The following is a 16502-nucleotide window of genomic DNA, read 5'->3' on the forward strand; positions in this document are numbered from 1 at the left end:
TTGGCTTGGGGTGATAAATTTTCTAGCCATAAAATCTCTCAAAAACTATTTACAAAGTCACAGATGAGTTGTGATTTATATTGGTTATGGGAATACTTACCTTGATCCTTGAAGAGTTGAAATAAGATTAAAGTCAATTCTATTTTTACTAAATCACAAAGTCTCAGAATTGGGAGCAATGTCAGAAAACAATCCAACCCATACCTGGATGAGAATCCATTTGACAGACCCTCAGAATGTGATAATCCAGCCTCCACTTGAACACCTCAAGTGAAGGGAAATTCATCACACTCTGAGGAAACCTGGTCTATTTTCATAAATTGTTAATAAGTTTTATTTTGTGGGGTTTTTTCCCCTTATGTCAAGTCTAAATTTACTTCTGGAACTCCTACCCATTGCTATTAGTTCTGCCTTCTGGGTCTGAGAAGAACGAATCTAATTCCTCTTCCACAAGATAGCTATTCAAATACTTGAAGATAGCTTTGTGCTTCATTCTCCTTCCCCCCAAGTATTGTTGTCTGTCCGGTTCCTCTGACTGATCCTTGTTTATTATGGTCTCAAAGATTCCTTAATTTTTGAAATATGTGGGTTAACTAACAGTTTGCGACAGGTACTATGTATTTCACTTACACCACCAACCCACATTTGAGTAGAGGCACAGCTGATAGAGTGTTGAACTTGGAGTTAAGAAGATCTGAGTTCAAATCCTTCCTCAGACATTTACTGTGTGGCCCTGAGCAAGTCGGTTAACTTCTCTTTGCCTCAGTTTCCTCATCTGTTCAAAAAGTGTAAGCTTATTATGTGTAAGCTCCTTGCAAGGAGCCATTGTTTCATTCTTTTATTTATATCATCAGCACCTAGTGTAGTGCCTGCACATAGTAGGTGCTTAATAAAAGCTTGTTGATTGATTGAAAACATCTCCAGTATTCATATTATGTCATTTTATTATATCATAGAGCAGTGGTTCTCAATTTGTTTTTTAGGCAATTGGGGTTAAGTGACTTGCCCAGGGTCACACAGATAGTAAGTGTCAAGTTTGGTCTGAGGCTGGATTTGAGCTCAGGTCCTCCTGACGTCAGGGCTGGTGCTCTATCCACTGAGCCACCTACCTGCCCCAGTTCTCAATTTTTTAAAAACATTTTTGCACATGGCACAGTATATTATTTCTTGCTATGAGGAATCCTGACACACTATGGGAGAGTTGAGAGATTCACACACATACATGTGTAAGGGTAAGTTCAATAGAGTTCAAAGTATACCCTTCGAGAATCACTGTCTTTCAACCAAAATGTTTTCCTAAAGGCAAAATCCTCCCATTTAAATGGGGATTTCATGGCAAATGAGATTCGCTTTGCAAAAGTTTACTCTTAAACAAGTTTTCCAAGGACCTCTCTTTTCTAATATGGGATAGATCTGTAATTGAAGACTGTGATGTCTTTTGCTCTCTCTTTCATACTGTGAGTTTTATGAATCACTGTCAAATTCAGATTTCTCTATTTTATTTAGGAGAACACAAGCTTCATTTCATTCCTGCACTGATTGGCCCTTTCTTAGAAGTAACCTTGATACCTCAGCCAGACCTCCGGAATGTAATGATTCCTATTTTCCATGATATGATGGACTGGGAGCAAAGGCGTAGTGGCAACTTTAAACAGGTAAGCACAAACTTGTCCCCATGCAGATGCAAAAGTTCAGTGAAATGCATTTTAGAGATCACCAAGTTCTTTATCAGCTCTTTAAGGGCTGCAAGCCGTTCTTATTTTCATATCACCAGGACCTAGCAGAGTGTCTGGCATATAATAGAAGTGTAATAAATATTTGACCAGTTAAGTTGAATTAATTATATTTTGGTGGAAATGTTGCAGTCTGAGAGGCTGAGACCCCTCAAAGACCAGAGTACAGGATGGGGTCATCTGGAACGAATTCACAGACTCAAGCATTCTTTAAATCAAGTTGGCAAAGATTTATTGTTATGCTTTTCAGCAGGCAAGGATTCTGTGACCTTATTTAAAGTTTATATAGGCTAAACTATAGTAAAACATGTGCCAAATATGCTAATTAGGTGATTCAGGGTGGTATTAGGGAGAGGGTAAGGAGTGGTCAGTTCTTAAAGGAACATGCACTTTTTATATCTACTACACGGGCATTTTATCCAGAGTTTACCAGGAAAAGCCCAAGGTGGGGCTACATGGAGGTGTGGTTTTTAGGTCTACTATGTCACTAAGTTAACTAGTGGTCAGGACCAACTGAGGGCTGCCCAGTCTGCCGCCAATAAATGTCTTGTTTGACAAGATAAATGTAGGGAGTATACATATGTCTTAAGTCCGTAATACATATAATGAGGAGTCCAGGATATAGATAATGAGGTAGGGAGTTAGTATAGATAGCCCAATGGGTATGAATATCTTTATGATCCAGTGCAAAGCCAGTTCAAACTAATAATTCCTTCAGGTGCCGTTTGTAACTGCACCAGGGAGAAAGATAAGTGTGTTGCTGAGGCCCACTCGTGAGTAATTGCTAGGCACAGAGTCCTTGGGCTGGGGGGAAACACCCAGGGATAGTGTTTCTGAGGCAAGGGAGAAATATGGTCTTGGAATTGGGGTCCCAGTACAAGCACCCAAGCACCCCATCAGAAAGGGCTCTTGGCTTAAAAGGAATCAAGAGACCTGATTCCCAAACCTGTTCTGATGTGTAGGGAAGAAAAACACTGGGTAAAGAGTCTAAAGAAATTCCTCGTGGTCTTTGCACTGTAGTTAATTAGCTGTACTTTGGATGACTCAACTTCTCTGTGATGAGGATGGGATCTGCCCCAAAAAGGAAAAAACCCTGGGCTTTCCCACATGGCCAAATCTCTGGCATTTGCCTGAGGCTATAATCCTATCAATTGGCCTTTCATTATCGCCCAGTCTCCCAATTCTGTTACCTAGCCCTACCTTCAGATGGCCCAGGCCATTTCCCACCCTTAATCCTATCTAGACTTCATTCTCCCTTGGCAGTGTGTCCAGGTCCCAGGCCCCAGGTGTTCTGTTCATCCCAGCTTACTGGCCATTCCCATCTAGATCATCCTGAGACCCCTGCAGTCACCCCAAACTAGTTGGCCACTCCTAGATCCCTCCCACAGTCTTTCTGTATATGAGGTCCATCTTGTCTCCGTTAAAGTGGTCAGATTCTTAAAATCTAGCCACTGCTCAGATTCCTTAAGAACCTAGCCAATAGCTCACGAATGTTCAGATTCCTTATGAGTCTGGCCAATATGGTGGATTTTTAATAAACCTTGTCTCTGGTTGAAAGAAGGCTTGGGTCTAATTCATTCGAGCAGGAGCCCTGTGTCATGATTTCAGTGTCCCAGCACCCCTAAACCTCTAGACCTCATCATCTGGACTTCAATTTCCTTATCTATAAAATGAAAGAGTTCCATTTGGTTATTACTAAGGTCCCTTCCAGTTCTAAGATCTGTAATTCATTATTTCTTATATCTCTCATCCTGCCCTAACCAATCTGTTGCCAAAGCCTGTTGATTTTATCTTTAGAACATCTCTCAAATATGCTCCCTTCTCCTCTAACACTGCCACTATTCTAATACAGTCCTTCTTCAAATACAGGCCTTCTTCATTATTTAAATAACCTGTTCATGGGTCTGCCTGTCTCAAGTCTTCCGCCCCGACACACACTCCAATGTGTTCTCCATTCAGCCCCTAAAATGATTTTCCTAACACACAAATTGGATCGTGTCATTCTACCTTTTAAAAAACTCCAGTGGCTCTCTATGTTGAGGTTTAGAGGTTAGGGGTGTTGGGACTCCAAAATCATGGGTCCTGCTTAAAAGAATTTGACCCAAGCCTTCTTTCAGCCAAAGTCAAAGTTTATTAGAACATCCATCATAGTGGGCAGACTCTTAAGGAGTCTGAACATTAGTGAGCTATTGGCTCGATTATAAAATCTCTGAGCACCTTAATGGAGACAGAATGGACCTTATGTACAGAAAGACTGTGGGAGGGATCTAGGAGTGGCCAAGGAGGCTTCAGGCACTGCGAGGTAATAGAATGCCAGGGACCTGGACCACATGGCCAAGGAAGAATGGAGCCTAGCTAAGATTAAGGGTGAGAAGGGGTAGGGGTGGGGAGGGATGCATAGGGAGGTAAGACAATGGAGGGCTAGGCTAGGTTAAGAGTAACAGAGAATTGGGAGATTGGGTGTAGCCACAGTGAAAGGCCAGTTGATGGGATTATAGCCTCAGGTGAATGCCAGAGATTTGGCCATGTGGGAAAGTCCAGGATTTTCCTTTCTGGGGTGCAGATCTCAACCCTATATTGCCTCCAGTATTAAATACAAAATGCCCTGTATGTCATTCAAAGCCCTTCATAATCTAGCTCCTTCCTACCTTTCTAGTTTTCTTATACTTTTCTCCCCAACACATACTCTTCAATCCAGTGACACCCTCTGGGCATTCTCTCTGGCTGTTCCCCAAGCTTGGAATGCTCTCCCTCCTCAATTTTGACTGCTGACTCCCAAGCTTCCTTTGAGCCCCAGCTAAAATCCTAGCTTCTGCAGGAAGCGGTCCCCCAACTCCTCCTAATTCAAGTGCATCTCCTCTGTTAGTTACTTTCTATTTATCCTATCCTTATCTATTTATCCTTCCTTTGCATGTATTTGTTTGTATGTTTTCTTCCCCTTCACATTGTAAGCTCCTTGAGGGCAGGGACTGTCTTTTGCCTCTTTTGGTATCTTTGGTGGTTGGTATAGTTCCTGGCATATAATAGGCACTTAATAAATGTTTGTTCATTGATTGATTAACTAGTCATATGACCTTGGATGAATTACTTTACCTCTGTGGAAGGGCCTTAATTTCCTCCCTGGTAAAATGAGTTGGCTGTTCCAGGCGATCGATCTCTAAGGTGTCTTTTAGCTCTAGCTTTCTATAAGCCTATAATTCTATATCTTAAAGCCAGCAGTATCTTTTCTTGGTCAGAGATGGGTCCCACTTGGGGGAATCCTGGAGTTAATGGTTTTTGAGAATTGCTTAAATCCTTTGAGCTCTGGATGTTGTATTTGTGGAATGGTTCAGCTTTGTTCATTTCATACATTGTATGTTGTATTGATCTTCTCTTTAAATGGGTGAGGATTAATTTGAAGGGGAAAAGCAATTGAAACACAAGAAATGCAGTAGTAATGCTGTGATTGTTCACAGACTTAGGTCTCAGTAATTCACTTTCCAATCTTAAAAAGACAGATTTTTTTTAAATGAAGAAACCAAATCTTGTGAGGACTCAGTGGCTTCTGCCTTTTGTGCCTCACTTGGAGCTACTAACCTTGCCATCTGCTTATATTGAGAAGACTCTAATCACCGTAGGGTTGAATCCTTGGATTGATTCCTTTCTCTGTGCTGTTGCAAATGAACCATTGCAGAAGTGTTAAAATTAGTTTCAGGAATTGGGTTGGGAGCTTTTTAGGAAAGAGAAGTATGTGAAAGTACTCTATTGGTAAAACATCAGAAGGTCAAAGCATTTTTCCTGGTTTTATCATCATCATCATCATCACCATCATCATGTGACATTTAAAAAGGTTTGAGAGACATAGTTTCTGGCTAATTTAATCATTTTATTAATAAGGCCAGTAGGTTATTAATAAAAGGATGGTCATTTGGCCGTCTCAGACCAAAAACAATCATGGCAGCAGACTCACAGTTTATATACCTTTCAGAACAGTAGGTGGGCCATCAAACAGCAATCAAATCTAATTGGTTAATGTCATTGAAGGTGGGTTATATTAAAACAAAGGACTGAGTATCCCTTGGATAGGGGGAGTTAAGTGCCTTGCCCAGGGTCACACTCAGGTCCTCCTGACTCCAAGGTAGGAGATCTATCCACTGTGCCGCCTAGCTGCCCCCTGTAGGCTAGTAATTCAAAGAATGTATACCCAACCCAAGTCTGAGCAGAACACCTTAGATTAAATTCCTTGTAGGGTTGGGTGGGGTCTGACCCAGAGTGAAGAGAGTCATTTCAATCTCATTATCAGTAATGTCCTCCTGAAGAAAACTGAACTTTTAAAGGACTTAGAAGAAGGGAAGAGCTCTGAATTTCCCCCCAAATTACTGGTTATTAATAACAATTTCTCATCATCATTAAGAAGAATTATAATAATTCACACTGATATAATATTATCACCTGATATTATACTTTAAGGTTTATAAAATGATTTCTTCACAACTGTTATGTGAAGGGAAGTAAGTTGTGCGAGTATTATTGTTCCTATGTTGCATACAAAGAAACTGAGGCTCATATGGGTTAAGTGACTTACTCAGAGTCACCCAGCTAGCACTTTCAAAAGTAGAGCTAGCACATGAATGAAGACCAAGTAGAAAATTATATTGGAGAAAGCTACACTTTTGGGTGTATTTTTCTGTTAATTCAATTTCACTTCAAATAAGAAATTGTGGTTTCTTCTATATTAAGGTCAAGTATTTGACAGGAGAGTCTCTTTTGCTTCAGGGAGGTAGAATTCATTTTCTTTCCCTTTTGCCACATCCTACAGATTTGGTTGTAGTTTTCTCCTTGTCATACACATAGTCCTGAGAGGAGAGTTAATACCTTTGAAAATACAAGTTATTGTTGTTGTTTTTATTTTACCAACCTTTTAGAAATGCTAATTCTTTTTTCTATCCCCTTTCTTGTTCATTTGAAAATTGTCTCTCCCCTTTATCCAAAGGCAAATCAGGTTTTGAACTTAAAGCTAAAATAGGTACAGCTCCATATCCCTAATGAGGTCAAGTCAAAAATAGAAGGGTTTGATTTGTAAAAAAAAATAAAAAATAAAAATAAAAAATAGTTACAGCAACACTTATGATAGTAAAGAACTGGAAACAAAGTGGATACCCATCATTTGGGCAATAGTGGAACAAATGGTGGCATATGAATGTAATGGAATATTGGCTATTTCTCATAGCACACTAAGTGAAATTCAGAGAAGCATGGAAAAATTTGTATGAACTAACACAGATTTGTATGAAATAAGTACATGCAGCTAGGTATAGTGTAAAGGAGAGACCACTGACTTAGAGTCAAGAAGACCCAAATTCAAATCCAGCCACAGAATCATATTAAATGTATAATGTGAGACCAGCCACATAATTGTCTGCCTCAGTTTCCTTATCTGTAAAATAAAACTAATAATAGCATCTACCTTGCAGGGTTATTATGAGGTTAAAATTATATAACATTTTAAAGCATTTTTTAAAACTATATAAATGCTTGCTGAAATACACAAAAAGACCACAGTAATGTAAATGGAAAGAACACTAAAAGAAAACTAAATTCTAGGTAATTGTGAAAACCAGTATTGATGCTGATGAACAAAGAATGGAATTTACCTTTCTCCTCTCCATAGAGACAGTGGGGAAGAGGGAGCAGGTTGTCAATGGGAATCGAATGTGACATATGTCTTAGAGGCAGCCTCTAAATTAGGGTCTCTTTCCAGGTGGGAGAGAGAACAGTATTTATTTAGAAATGATTGTGATACTGGGGGGAAAAAAGGCACTAGTAAAACTTTTTAAAATGCACAGCCCCAAACTGTTGTTGAGAAAGTGGTCCTGTTTACCTGAAATTTTTATTTTGATGCAGGAGGCACTTTTTTAAAAAAATGAGTTATGACTTGCTATTCATTGCAGCTTCTCAATGAGAATTCAGGCAGTGGAGCTGGGCTACTGGCTTTTTTGTTTGAATCCATAAATAGATAGCTGCCTTAGCAGCAGCAAATGCTACTCAGCCAGTAGTTTGAAGTCACGTTGCTCCATTTAAATTAGCCCTACAAAAATTCCAAGGGGACCGTCACTGTTGAACACACAGCAAGTAATGTGACCTCTCATTAAATTTATATTTTTTTTTCTGAGATGAGAGCATCTTATATGGCTGTTTGCCTTGCAAAAAAATACATACATATCTTTCAGTTTGTCTAGAAATTCTGCTTGTGAAAGAGAAGAAAGAGAGAGTGCGGCTAATATTTGGCTATGTTTCAGGTGGAGGCCAAACTGATTGACAAATTGGATAGCTTGATGTCAGAAGGCAAAGGTGATGAAACTTACCGTGAGCTCTTCAACAGCATGTGAGTAATAAATGTATCTCATCTTCCTTTCATTGAGTGGTGTTGGTGCAAAAGATAGGTGACTCAGCTTCACTGTGGACCAGAACTACATGAACAGCTTTGGTCTCACAGGCGTGCTTTGTCTTTTTGAGGTGTGAAATAAAGGATAATTTCCGAACTCTTATTATGTTAATGATTAGACTTGTCTCTTTATTTTCATCTGTGATTGGGGCAGGTTGCATGTGTTACATAACAAGATTCTCTCTTTTCATGCCTAATGATTTAAAAATCAGGAAATGTAGTGATGACTTTGAGTGGAGATGATAGGGGGAAGGGAAATGTGGGGAATCATTAAGTTAGTGGATGATACTTTTCAATCAAAGCAAGGTATAAGAGTTGGTTAGCTCCTGTGGAATTAACATGATTTGCATCTGTCCTTAAAAATGAAACACTTGTTGATTCCATTCTACAAATATCTCGTTGGGACCGATTGCTCAGTGATTAGGAATTGCTTATCAAGATTTTCAAATTAAAGTTTCATAGATACATTTTAATTTAGTCTAAACTCTGTTTTGTATGAAGGCTAGAAAGGAATAATGGACCTTGCTCCACAGAGCCTCTACAGGAGCTTTGAGGTTGTTCACACAAGTAGAATTAGTTTCTAGTCACAGATATGGAATTATCAATTGATCTACAGTCTTTGAAGTGGTCTGCATTTGAAAGGGTCAAAATAGATAGAATGATTTAATGCTTTGGGAATTTCAGACTGGTCCTTTATTTTCTCAAAAATTTTCTGGATATGTGCTTTAAAAGCCTTGGTACACTTACATGTCTACCTTTTAGGAAGAATTTCTTCTTGTTTGAAGGAAGCAATTCCCTCATTTGTTGATTGTAAAATGTTGGCACTATTTTCAGAAGTGCGAAATAATGCAGTTCTAGGCTTTGTAGTTAAAGGAACCTACTAATATTTACCCCTAAATAGCTGAAAGTCAAACACAAAATTCCCCAAACAAACAAACAAGAAATCTACTCATGATCCTTAATTTGGAGCTTGGACAGGCTGCATTAGATAAAGTTGTGAATGACAGAGCAGGCCAGTTTGCATGTACACATTATTACAATAATTGTTATGGAAGCATTAAGAGAAGCATTAGGCTGAAGCAAAAAAAGTGGGGGAGAAAATGAATTGTCTTGGGGAATGATAAAAGAAGTTCTTTGTGCAACATTCTACACAGCACCATGTTCATGTGATTAATGCCATAATTAAACTCAAACTTTTATTAATAATACACCAAGTACTCATTCATCCTAGTATGCTGGGTATCTGTCTTTCTCTGACAAGAGTTTAGCAAGAATTCTGATTAAAACCTCCTCTAATATAATAAATTGTTTTCTACAACAGCTCTTAGATGGGCTCTTCATTTGGGGCTTGAACAGAGAACAAAAATGAGAAAGCTTTCAATGAAGTGATTCTCTAAAGATTTGTGACTCATTTCTTGGAATAAATTTGTAAGATTAAATACTTACATATTTCAATAGTGCCTCTGATTTCTTTTATTAAAAAAAAAGCCTGATAGCATCTAATTGGGATGGCTTATACATAAAAATGACTTTGAAATAGAGGATGATCCCTGACATTGGGGAAAAAGTCAACAATTAAAATATTAAGCCCTCTGCAGTTGTGACTCTTTTAAGGTACCTGATGTCTTATGTTGACATTTTTATCCTTGCTTTGCCTTTTTAGCATAGTTTCACAAAGATGGCAACAATATTCTGCTTTCATGCTTTTGTAATTAGCATAGGGGGATAAGCCAACACTTAAGTGATCATTAAATGTCATTTGTACCTGTGGTCAGGAAAATGAGAAACCCAAACTGAATTTCAGGAAGTGTTCCTTTGGCAAGAGCAACCATAATGAATTGGTATATCACAGTGAGTTGTCACATAAATTAAGAGTTTAGAAAATACATGAAGTCAGGGAGCAGACCCTCAGTTGGACTTTTAAATTCATGCTTCCTTAAGTATTGTTTGATATTCATTCAAAAGTAGAAAAGCTATAAGTAACTCAGTGCTGCCAGAATATAAAGTTGGATTTGGAGGTGGGTGGAGGAGGAGGCAGAACCTACCTAGCAAGATTACTTTCCTTTTTAAAATGGCATAGATTAAGTTCATCAAAGAATTGGTGAAGAGGAATTAATGTGCTTAAAAGAATGATATTCCAGCAGTGATGTCCCTTTCTTCTCAAAAGCTTAACAATATTTATCTATGTATACACACACATACACACACACACACCCCTACACATACACATATGCGTGATTGTGTGTTTATATTTATATATAAAATAGTTCTATGGATCCATTTCCTCACTGATCCATGTAGCATCTCAGGCACATAGGTAAGATTCACAATGCCATTCCAAAAATTGATATTTTGTGAAACCATAAAACATCAAGAATATATGACATGCCCAAGTCACTGGTTATCAGGACCCTGATCTGCTGACATCTATTCCAATTTGCTTTCCATTTTGGTACACTGAATTTCCATCTTCTATTCAATATATTTCTCCAATGCTAAATGTAATTGGAGTGCTCTTGGTTTTATGAACCCCAATTGATTCAGAATTGAGTAGGGGTTAAGGACTTAATGTGAGGCGCCATTTCTGTTGGATGTACTTCAGAGTTTTTCCAGGACCCTTGATAACCATAACCAAAATAGCCACTGTACTCCCTTTATTGTTTTGTCCTTCCCCCCTTTTACTAGGGTGGTTTCAATTTAATATTTATTTTTTGCCTTGCTGAATATATTTTGTTTAAGCAGTCACCTGAATTGTAATAGCCTGGTAATTGTCATAATGAATAATAAATAGACAAAATAAAATATTTTATAATAGTTTGTGATTGTTTCAGAGATAATGAACTTTTTTTTTTTAGCAAAGCTTTCCAAAAGTAGCAGTTTGAATTTCTCCTTATCTCCCAATTAGTATTTTCCCAAGATACTTTCTGTTGAAGACATACCAAGTTAAAAGGACTAAATTTCCCATGGTACTGAACTATTTTGAATATAGTTTTACTAAGTTTTTGTTCCTTGTGAGAAAAGCTTCTACAAATAAACAACATAAGCAAAAAATGATACTTTAGAAATTACCAGACAGTTCTAGTTCTCAATGACAAAAATGTCATAAAATATTGGGGAAAATAGAACAGTGATTTTTTTCTAAATTTAAAAAACTCTTAGCTACTGTTTAGGCAAGAGAATGCCATGTAGACATAAGAGTTGTACAGTGTGACCCTTTGGGGGATATGCCCCCTCCCAAACCTTATGACACAGCACCTAAGACATGTATGAGCAGGTTACTCTATAATTGAGATATTTTGTTCTGTTTCCCAAAACCTCCAAGTGTTATAAAATGGATCCCATTATTTATAATGTAGCATCAAGTAGTATTTTAATCTGACATGGAAATAGATGTCAAACAATTCCTAGGAATAAGATGGGAATGACCAATTTCTCTTCTCTCAACTTAAAAATCCTCCCTTTCCAACCTACTGTCCATAAAAAGAGATAATAATAAGTGAATTTCCCCATAGTGAGAATAGAACTTTATAGTCTCAGGATCCGAGTTTGAATCCCAGCTTTGCCTCTTCATTCCTTTGTAACTTTGGGCAAATCATTTAACTTCTCCAGGCCTCAGTTTCTTCATCTGTAAAACGAGGAAGTTAAGCCAGATGGTCTCTTCCAGTTTAGATCTATAATCCTATAATCTAGAGACTCAGATCCTTACCTGAACTGCAACACTGAATCTTGAGTTAATTATGAAAATATGTTCTACCAAGTTCCTCACTTTTTGGGGCCAGGGTATGTTACCTAACCTCCCTACTTACTGCACCAGAGAGCTGAGAAGAGTAATGAAATTCATATCTCTAAAACAGAAGCTTTCATGTATTTTTAGAACTCATTACTTTGACTTGAATTCTTTGTTTTTGAAGCCATCAAGTGTGTGGTTGTGCATGGCAGTCATTTCACAGAGCTGTTATATCCTCCCAAATTGATTTGGCAGGCAGATCTTGAATTAGTACATGGTTCAATACTGTTTTGGCATTTCAATGTGAACAAGGTGCTGTTCAGAGGTTTCTGATAGGGAGTACTATACATTTAAAATGTTTAAATGCCAGAAACACCAAAAAAAACAAAAACCAAGAGACCTTCTGCCTTGTGTGATTAGTCAGGCTAAGATCCATCCCTTCCATCCCTTCCATATGCTACTTTCCCCTCACTTAGTCTAACAGCATTAAGAGAACAAGCACAGGGTACGCTAACAAAGCATATGTGATTGGATGCAAAAAGAGAAACAGCTAGATAATAAGTCCAGCAGACTGAGCGAAGGGATGCTAAATTCCAAAAAAAAAAAAACAAACTTGGGAGTGAGCATAACCACAATCTGGGATCCAGAAATAAGGCTTCATCACTTCTCTTAAAATTCTAGATTTCTTTTATTGGTTCTTTTTAAAAAATGGTGCCAGGCAAGTCATCTACTTAGTTTTCACTCATATTTAATGTTTCTTCCATATGTTTTCTGGTGAAATTTAGAAAAAAGAAAAGAGGAATTGAAGAGGGCTTTGGAGTAAAATAATCTTGATTATTAGTTTGGAATGGGGAAAGCCTCCCTGTACGAGTGGACATAGGCTGTTCACTTTTGTCTCTGAGAAAAAAGTTCAGTTTGGGAGCGCTGAAAGAATTCACTGATCTTGTTGTTGAATTTTTTGTGGGTTGGGGACAAAAAAAACACAGCTCCTAATTATTATGATTGTTGTTATTTCACGTTTATTTAGTGCCTCGACTCCAAGGTGCTTAAAAATAAGGGGAAAATGTAGGAGGAGAGATGTGGTTCAGTACTTGTCATCAATCTGCTTTAACAACCTACATAGAAAATCCTCTGTGATTAATGACTAAATGAATGAAACTGTTGAGTGAGTGCACAGATAGTACAATATGTATTGAGTGGGCAAATGTTAAGTGAAAGGAAAAAACGCAAAACGTCATACCGTCTGTACAAGGATTTTCCTGTAGCAGTTGCATTGCAGTAAAATTGCCTGGATGAAGATGCATTCTACTGAGAGGTAGGAAAACATTTTTATGTGAATAAAACAGTATCCTACTGAAAAGAAACTTGGAGCTACTCCTATATTCCATGTGTATCATGTCCTTTAATTTTCCAAGATGCAAGTTTCTAACAGTCTAAGGGGGACTTGGAAATATCTTTGAGCTGTGAGATGTCTGTGTGTTTTGAAAATCTTATGCATGTTTTTTGACTTGATGACTTGGATAATCTGAAAATCAATTTGCTTTGTCAATGCTTCCTGGATTAGAATTCCACTATTTGGTCCATATCCTAGGTAAGACATTGTTTGCAAATCGTGGTACTTGTGAAATGTTGCAGTGGTTGCTAAGGTATTTAAGGTACTGATGAAGTAAAATGGTTGTCATGGTGACTGATAAAAATAAATGTTGAAATTGCCCTGGGTTCTTTTCTTTTCCAGTCTACTGAAGAAAATTGAACGGGAAACATGGAGGGAGAGTGGCGTATCATTGATCGCCACTGTAACCCGTCTAATGGAGAGGTTATTAGACTACAGGTGAGCTCCTACACAATGCTTTCCAGAAATCTTGGACCAGGGTTAGGACATCAGATGGTTAAAATTGAATAAATCTTCTGTTTGAGTAATCAGTTCAAAGGACTGACAATCAGAACATGAGACTTTTTGAACTTAGATAACTGGCTCAAAACCAAGCCAGTGGGAAATTCTTATTGGCCAGTTGTGGGCAAGTCCTAGTAAATGGGAGTCCCCTTCTGAAAATCTATTAACTAAGCATCTTTCTGATTAATAGGACCATGGATGAAGAATTAAAGTGGTCTATGATGGGACCAGTCTTGTTTTTTAATGAAAAGAATATTATATTACTGTCTCTCCTTTCTAAATAATGGGATCAATTAAGTCTGTCCCTCTTCTTCCACTATATATTTATTTTTAAAGCATTTATTCCTATTAAGATGATTAAGTTGAAATAAACCTTTTTTAGTACCCATTTTATGTAACAATATGCCTCGATCACATTTATATCATTCCCTCTTATTCTCTACTTCCCAAATAATGGTGTTATCTCTTACCCTGGAGATGTAATCCTCAGCACAAAGTTTTGGTATGGAGCTCATAGGCACACCTGAATGGGTCATATACAATCATAGCATGCTATGATATAACCTTTCTTCCAGTGGCTGAATGTCTAATTGCATTCCTGTCTGCTGTGATTATATAATCTTAGCTGGCATCTGTTGTTTCATGAAACATACTGCATTTGTCTGTACTTGAGACTTCTGACTATTGCATTTTGTTTTAGGGACTGCATGAAAATGGGAGAAGTGGATGGCAAAAAGATTGGCTGTACAGTTAGCCTATTGGTTTGTAAATCATTTTTTCTCTATATGTATGTCTGATTAATTTTTTGCTAATTACAGAAATAATGACGTGTACATTTTTGCTTAGATGTTTCTCAAATGAATTAAAGAGTGACTTTCAGAGGAATTTTACAAATTACATGTTGGATTCAGTATAAAAAATAGATATTCAGCTATAGCAAAGTGTTCCCACTATAATCTAGCCAGGACTAATAGCAAACTCTGCAATAGAATTTAATAATGAAAAAAAACAAACTTCTTGAGGAATAAATTCTCAATACCATAAAAGTTGAAGCCATTTTAACATTTATAGAACACCTGTTGTTCTCTTTGGAGATATCAGAGTGTCCCTCGATCAGATTTTTTTTTCCCCTTCAATGTATGTAGACTTCCTTTGGGCACCCTTATTCTTTTCATTCCTTTCAGCAAGTTGAATCCATTTCTAGGAAAGAATAATGAACCCTCTTTTTGCTATCCATGGCAATTTTGTATTTTAACACAGTAATTTTCACATTCTTGCTCCTTCACACTTTGCATTCACAAAACAGCCATTGCTAGCTTTCATATTATAAATATCTCCCAGTATTTGTTACTACTTTGTAGATTTCCTAATTGCATATAGAACTACCATACCATTTCTAAGAGTCCATTTTGAGGAATAATGCAGTACTTGTCTTGAAATAATAATAATTATGTAGTTGATTGTGCTTTGAAAATCAAATTGTTTTAATGCACCAAAACTATAATTTTATTATAGTTTGTTTCAAGGATAGGAACTTATTACCCAATTGCCAGCTAGCCTCCAAGACAAGCTCAGGCAATAATTACATAGCAAATGCTATGTAACTGTCTTTTAAATCTATTGGTCATGTCTTTGTAGATTAAAATAATGACCATACATTTAGAGGTTAGCTTTTCAAGCATCTGTAAAGTGTGGATTAATACTGTAGACAAATGTCATTCACTCCAGTTTGGAATGAAGCAAGGTGATACTACTATCAATCAACAAATATTTATTAAGCACCTACTATGTGCTAGATACTGTACTAGGTGTTTGAGGATACAAGTTACAAAGAATAATATAATCCCTGCTTGAAATGAGCTTTCTTTTGAGTTTGTAAATATCATACTACTTTTTATACATCTAATATTTTTATTCTCCTCCTGGCATGTCACTGTCTATTCTAAGTTCCATCATCTGACCACTCAGAGCTTTACTTTGTGACCTTGAATTCCATGCAGTCCATATTTGACTTCAACTTTAAATCATATTATGCCCCCTTCAGCACCATTTCATTTTACTTCATAGTGTTCACATCCATTCTTCCTTTCTTTACAACCTCTGTTATTAAGAAGACTTTAACATTATTGCAGCTGATTACTTTTGTATCTTTACCCTCATTCAGCTTCATAGTTATTAGCATCCCCTCAAATGCACATATAACACAAAACCCTGCAACTCTGTCCTCATTCCTGTGAATTATCAACCAAATTATCTACTTCTTACCTCATACTCATGTACCTAGAGACAGTGGATAGAGCACTGGACCTGGTCTCAAGATGATGAGTTCAAATCCAGCCCCAGACACTTCCTAGATGTGTAACCTTAGGCAAGTCACTTAACCCAGTTATGAAAAATAGCAATACCACCTTTTTTTTCCTTTAAATAATGCTTTATTCTTTTTACCTGCCCTTTTCTCTCCCATTTCCAAACCCTTAGAACGGAACCAATCAACCCTCAGGTCCTCTGTCTTCACTCTTTAACTCCCTTAATATCCTTTGAAGAAATTAAGATTCTGAAGAGACGCTTACTTTTCCCTGTTTCCCCATTCGAATGTTGGCACTACATCATCATACAGGTCTTTCCAGATAATCAAATAAATTTACCTTTGTAGATATCTCTTGATTCTTGTGCTTATATCTCATAGTTCCTCTTCATCTCTGGTCTTTTCATCAAAAATGCTTA

The 16502-nt window shown here is 37.3% G+C and overlaps 1 protein-coding gene across 1 annotated transcript in view; it reads left to right on the top strand.

The window, feature by feature from the left end:
• Positions 1-16502, top strand: part of DOCK4 (dedicator of cytokinesis 4) — a 525552-nt gene that overhangs the window by 456073 nt on the left and 52977 nt on the right. Inside the window, exons 29-32 of the mRNA XM_027838880.1 lie at positions 1507-1655; positions 8012-8097; positions 13620-13715; positions 14479-14539. Coding sequence (XP_027694681.1) covers positions 1507-1655; positions 8012-8097; positions 13620-13715; positions 14479-14539 — 392 coding nt within the window. The remainder of the gene's footprint in view (positions 1-1506; positions 1656-8011; positions 8098-13619; positions 13716-14478; positions 14540-16502) is intronic.

The sequence above is a fragment of the Vombatus ursinus genome, unplaced genomic scaffold (genome assembly GCF_900497805.2).
Source record: "Vombatus ursinus unplaced genomic scaffold, bare-nosed wombat genome assembly UNPS02014830.1, whole genome shotgun sequence".
In the NCBI taxonomy this organism is placed as follows: Eukaryota; Metazoa; Chordata; class Mammalia; order Diprotodontia; family Vombatidae; genus Vombatus; species Vombatus ursinus.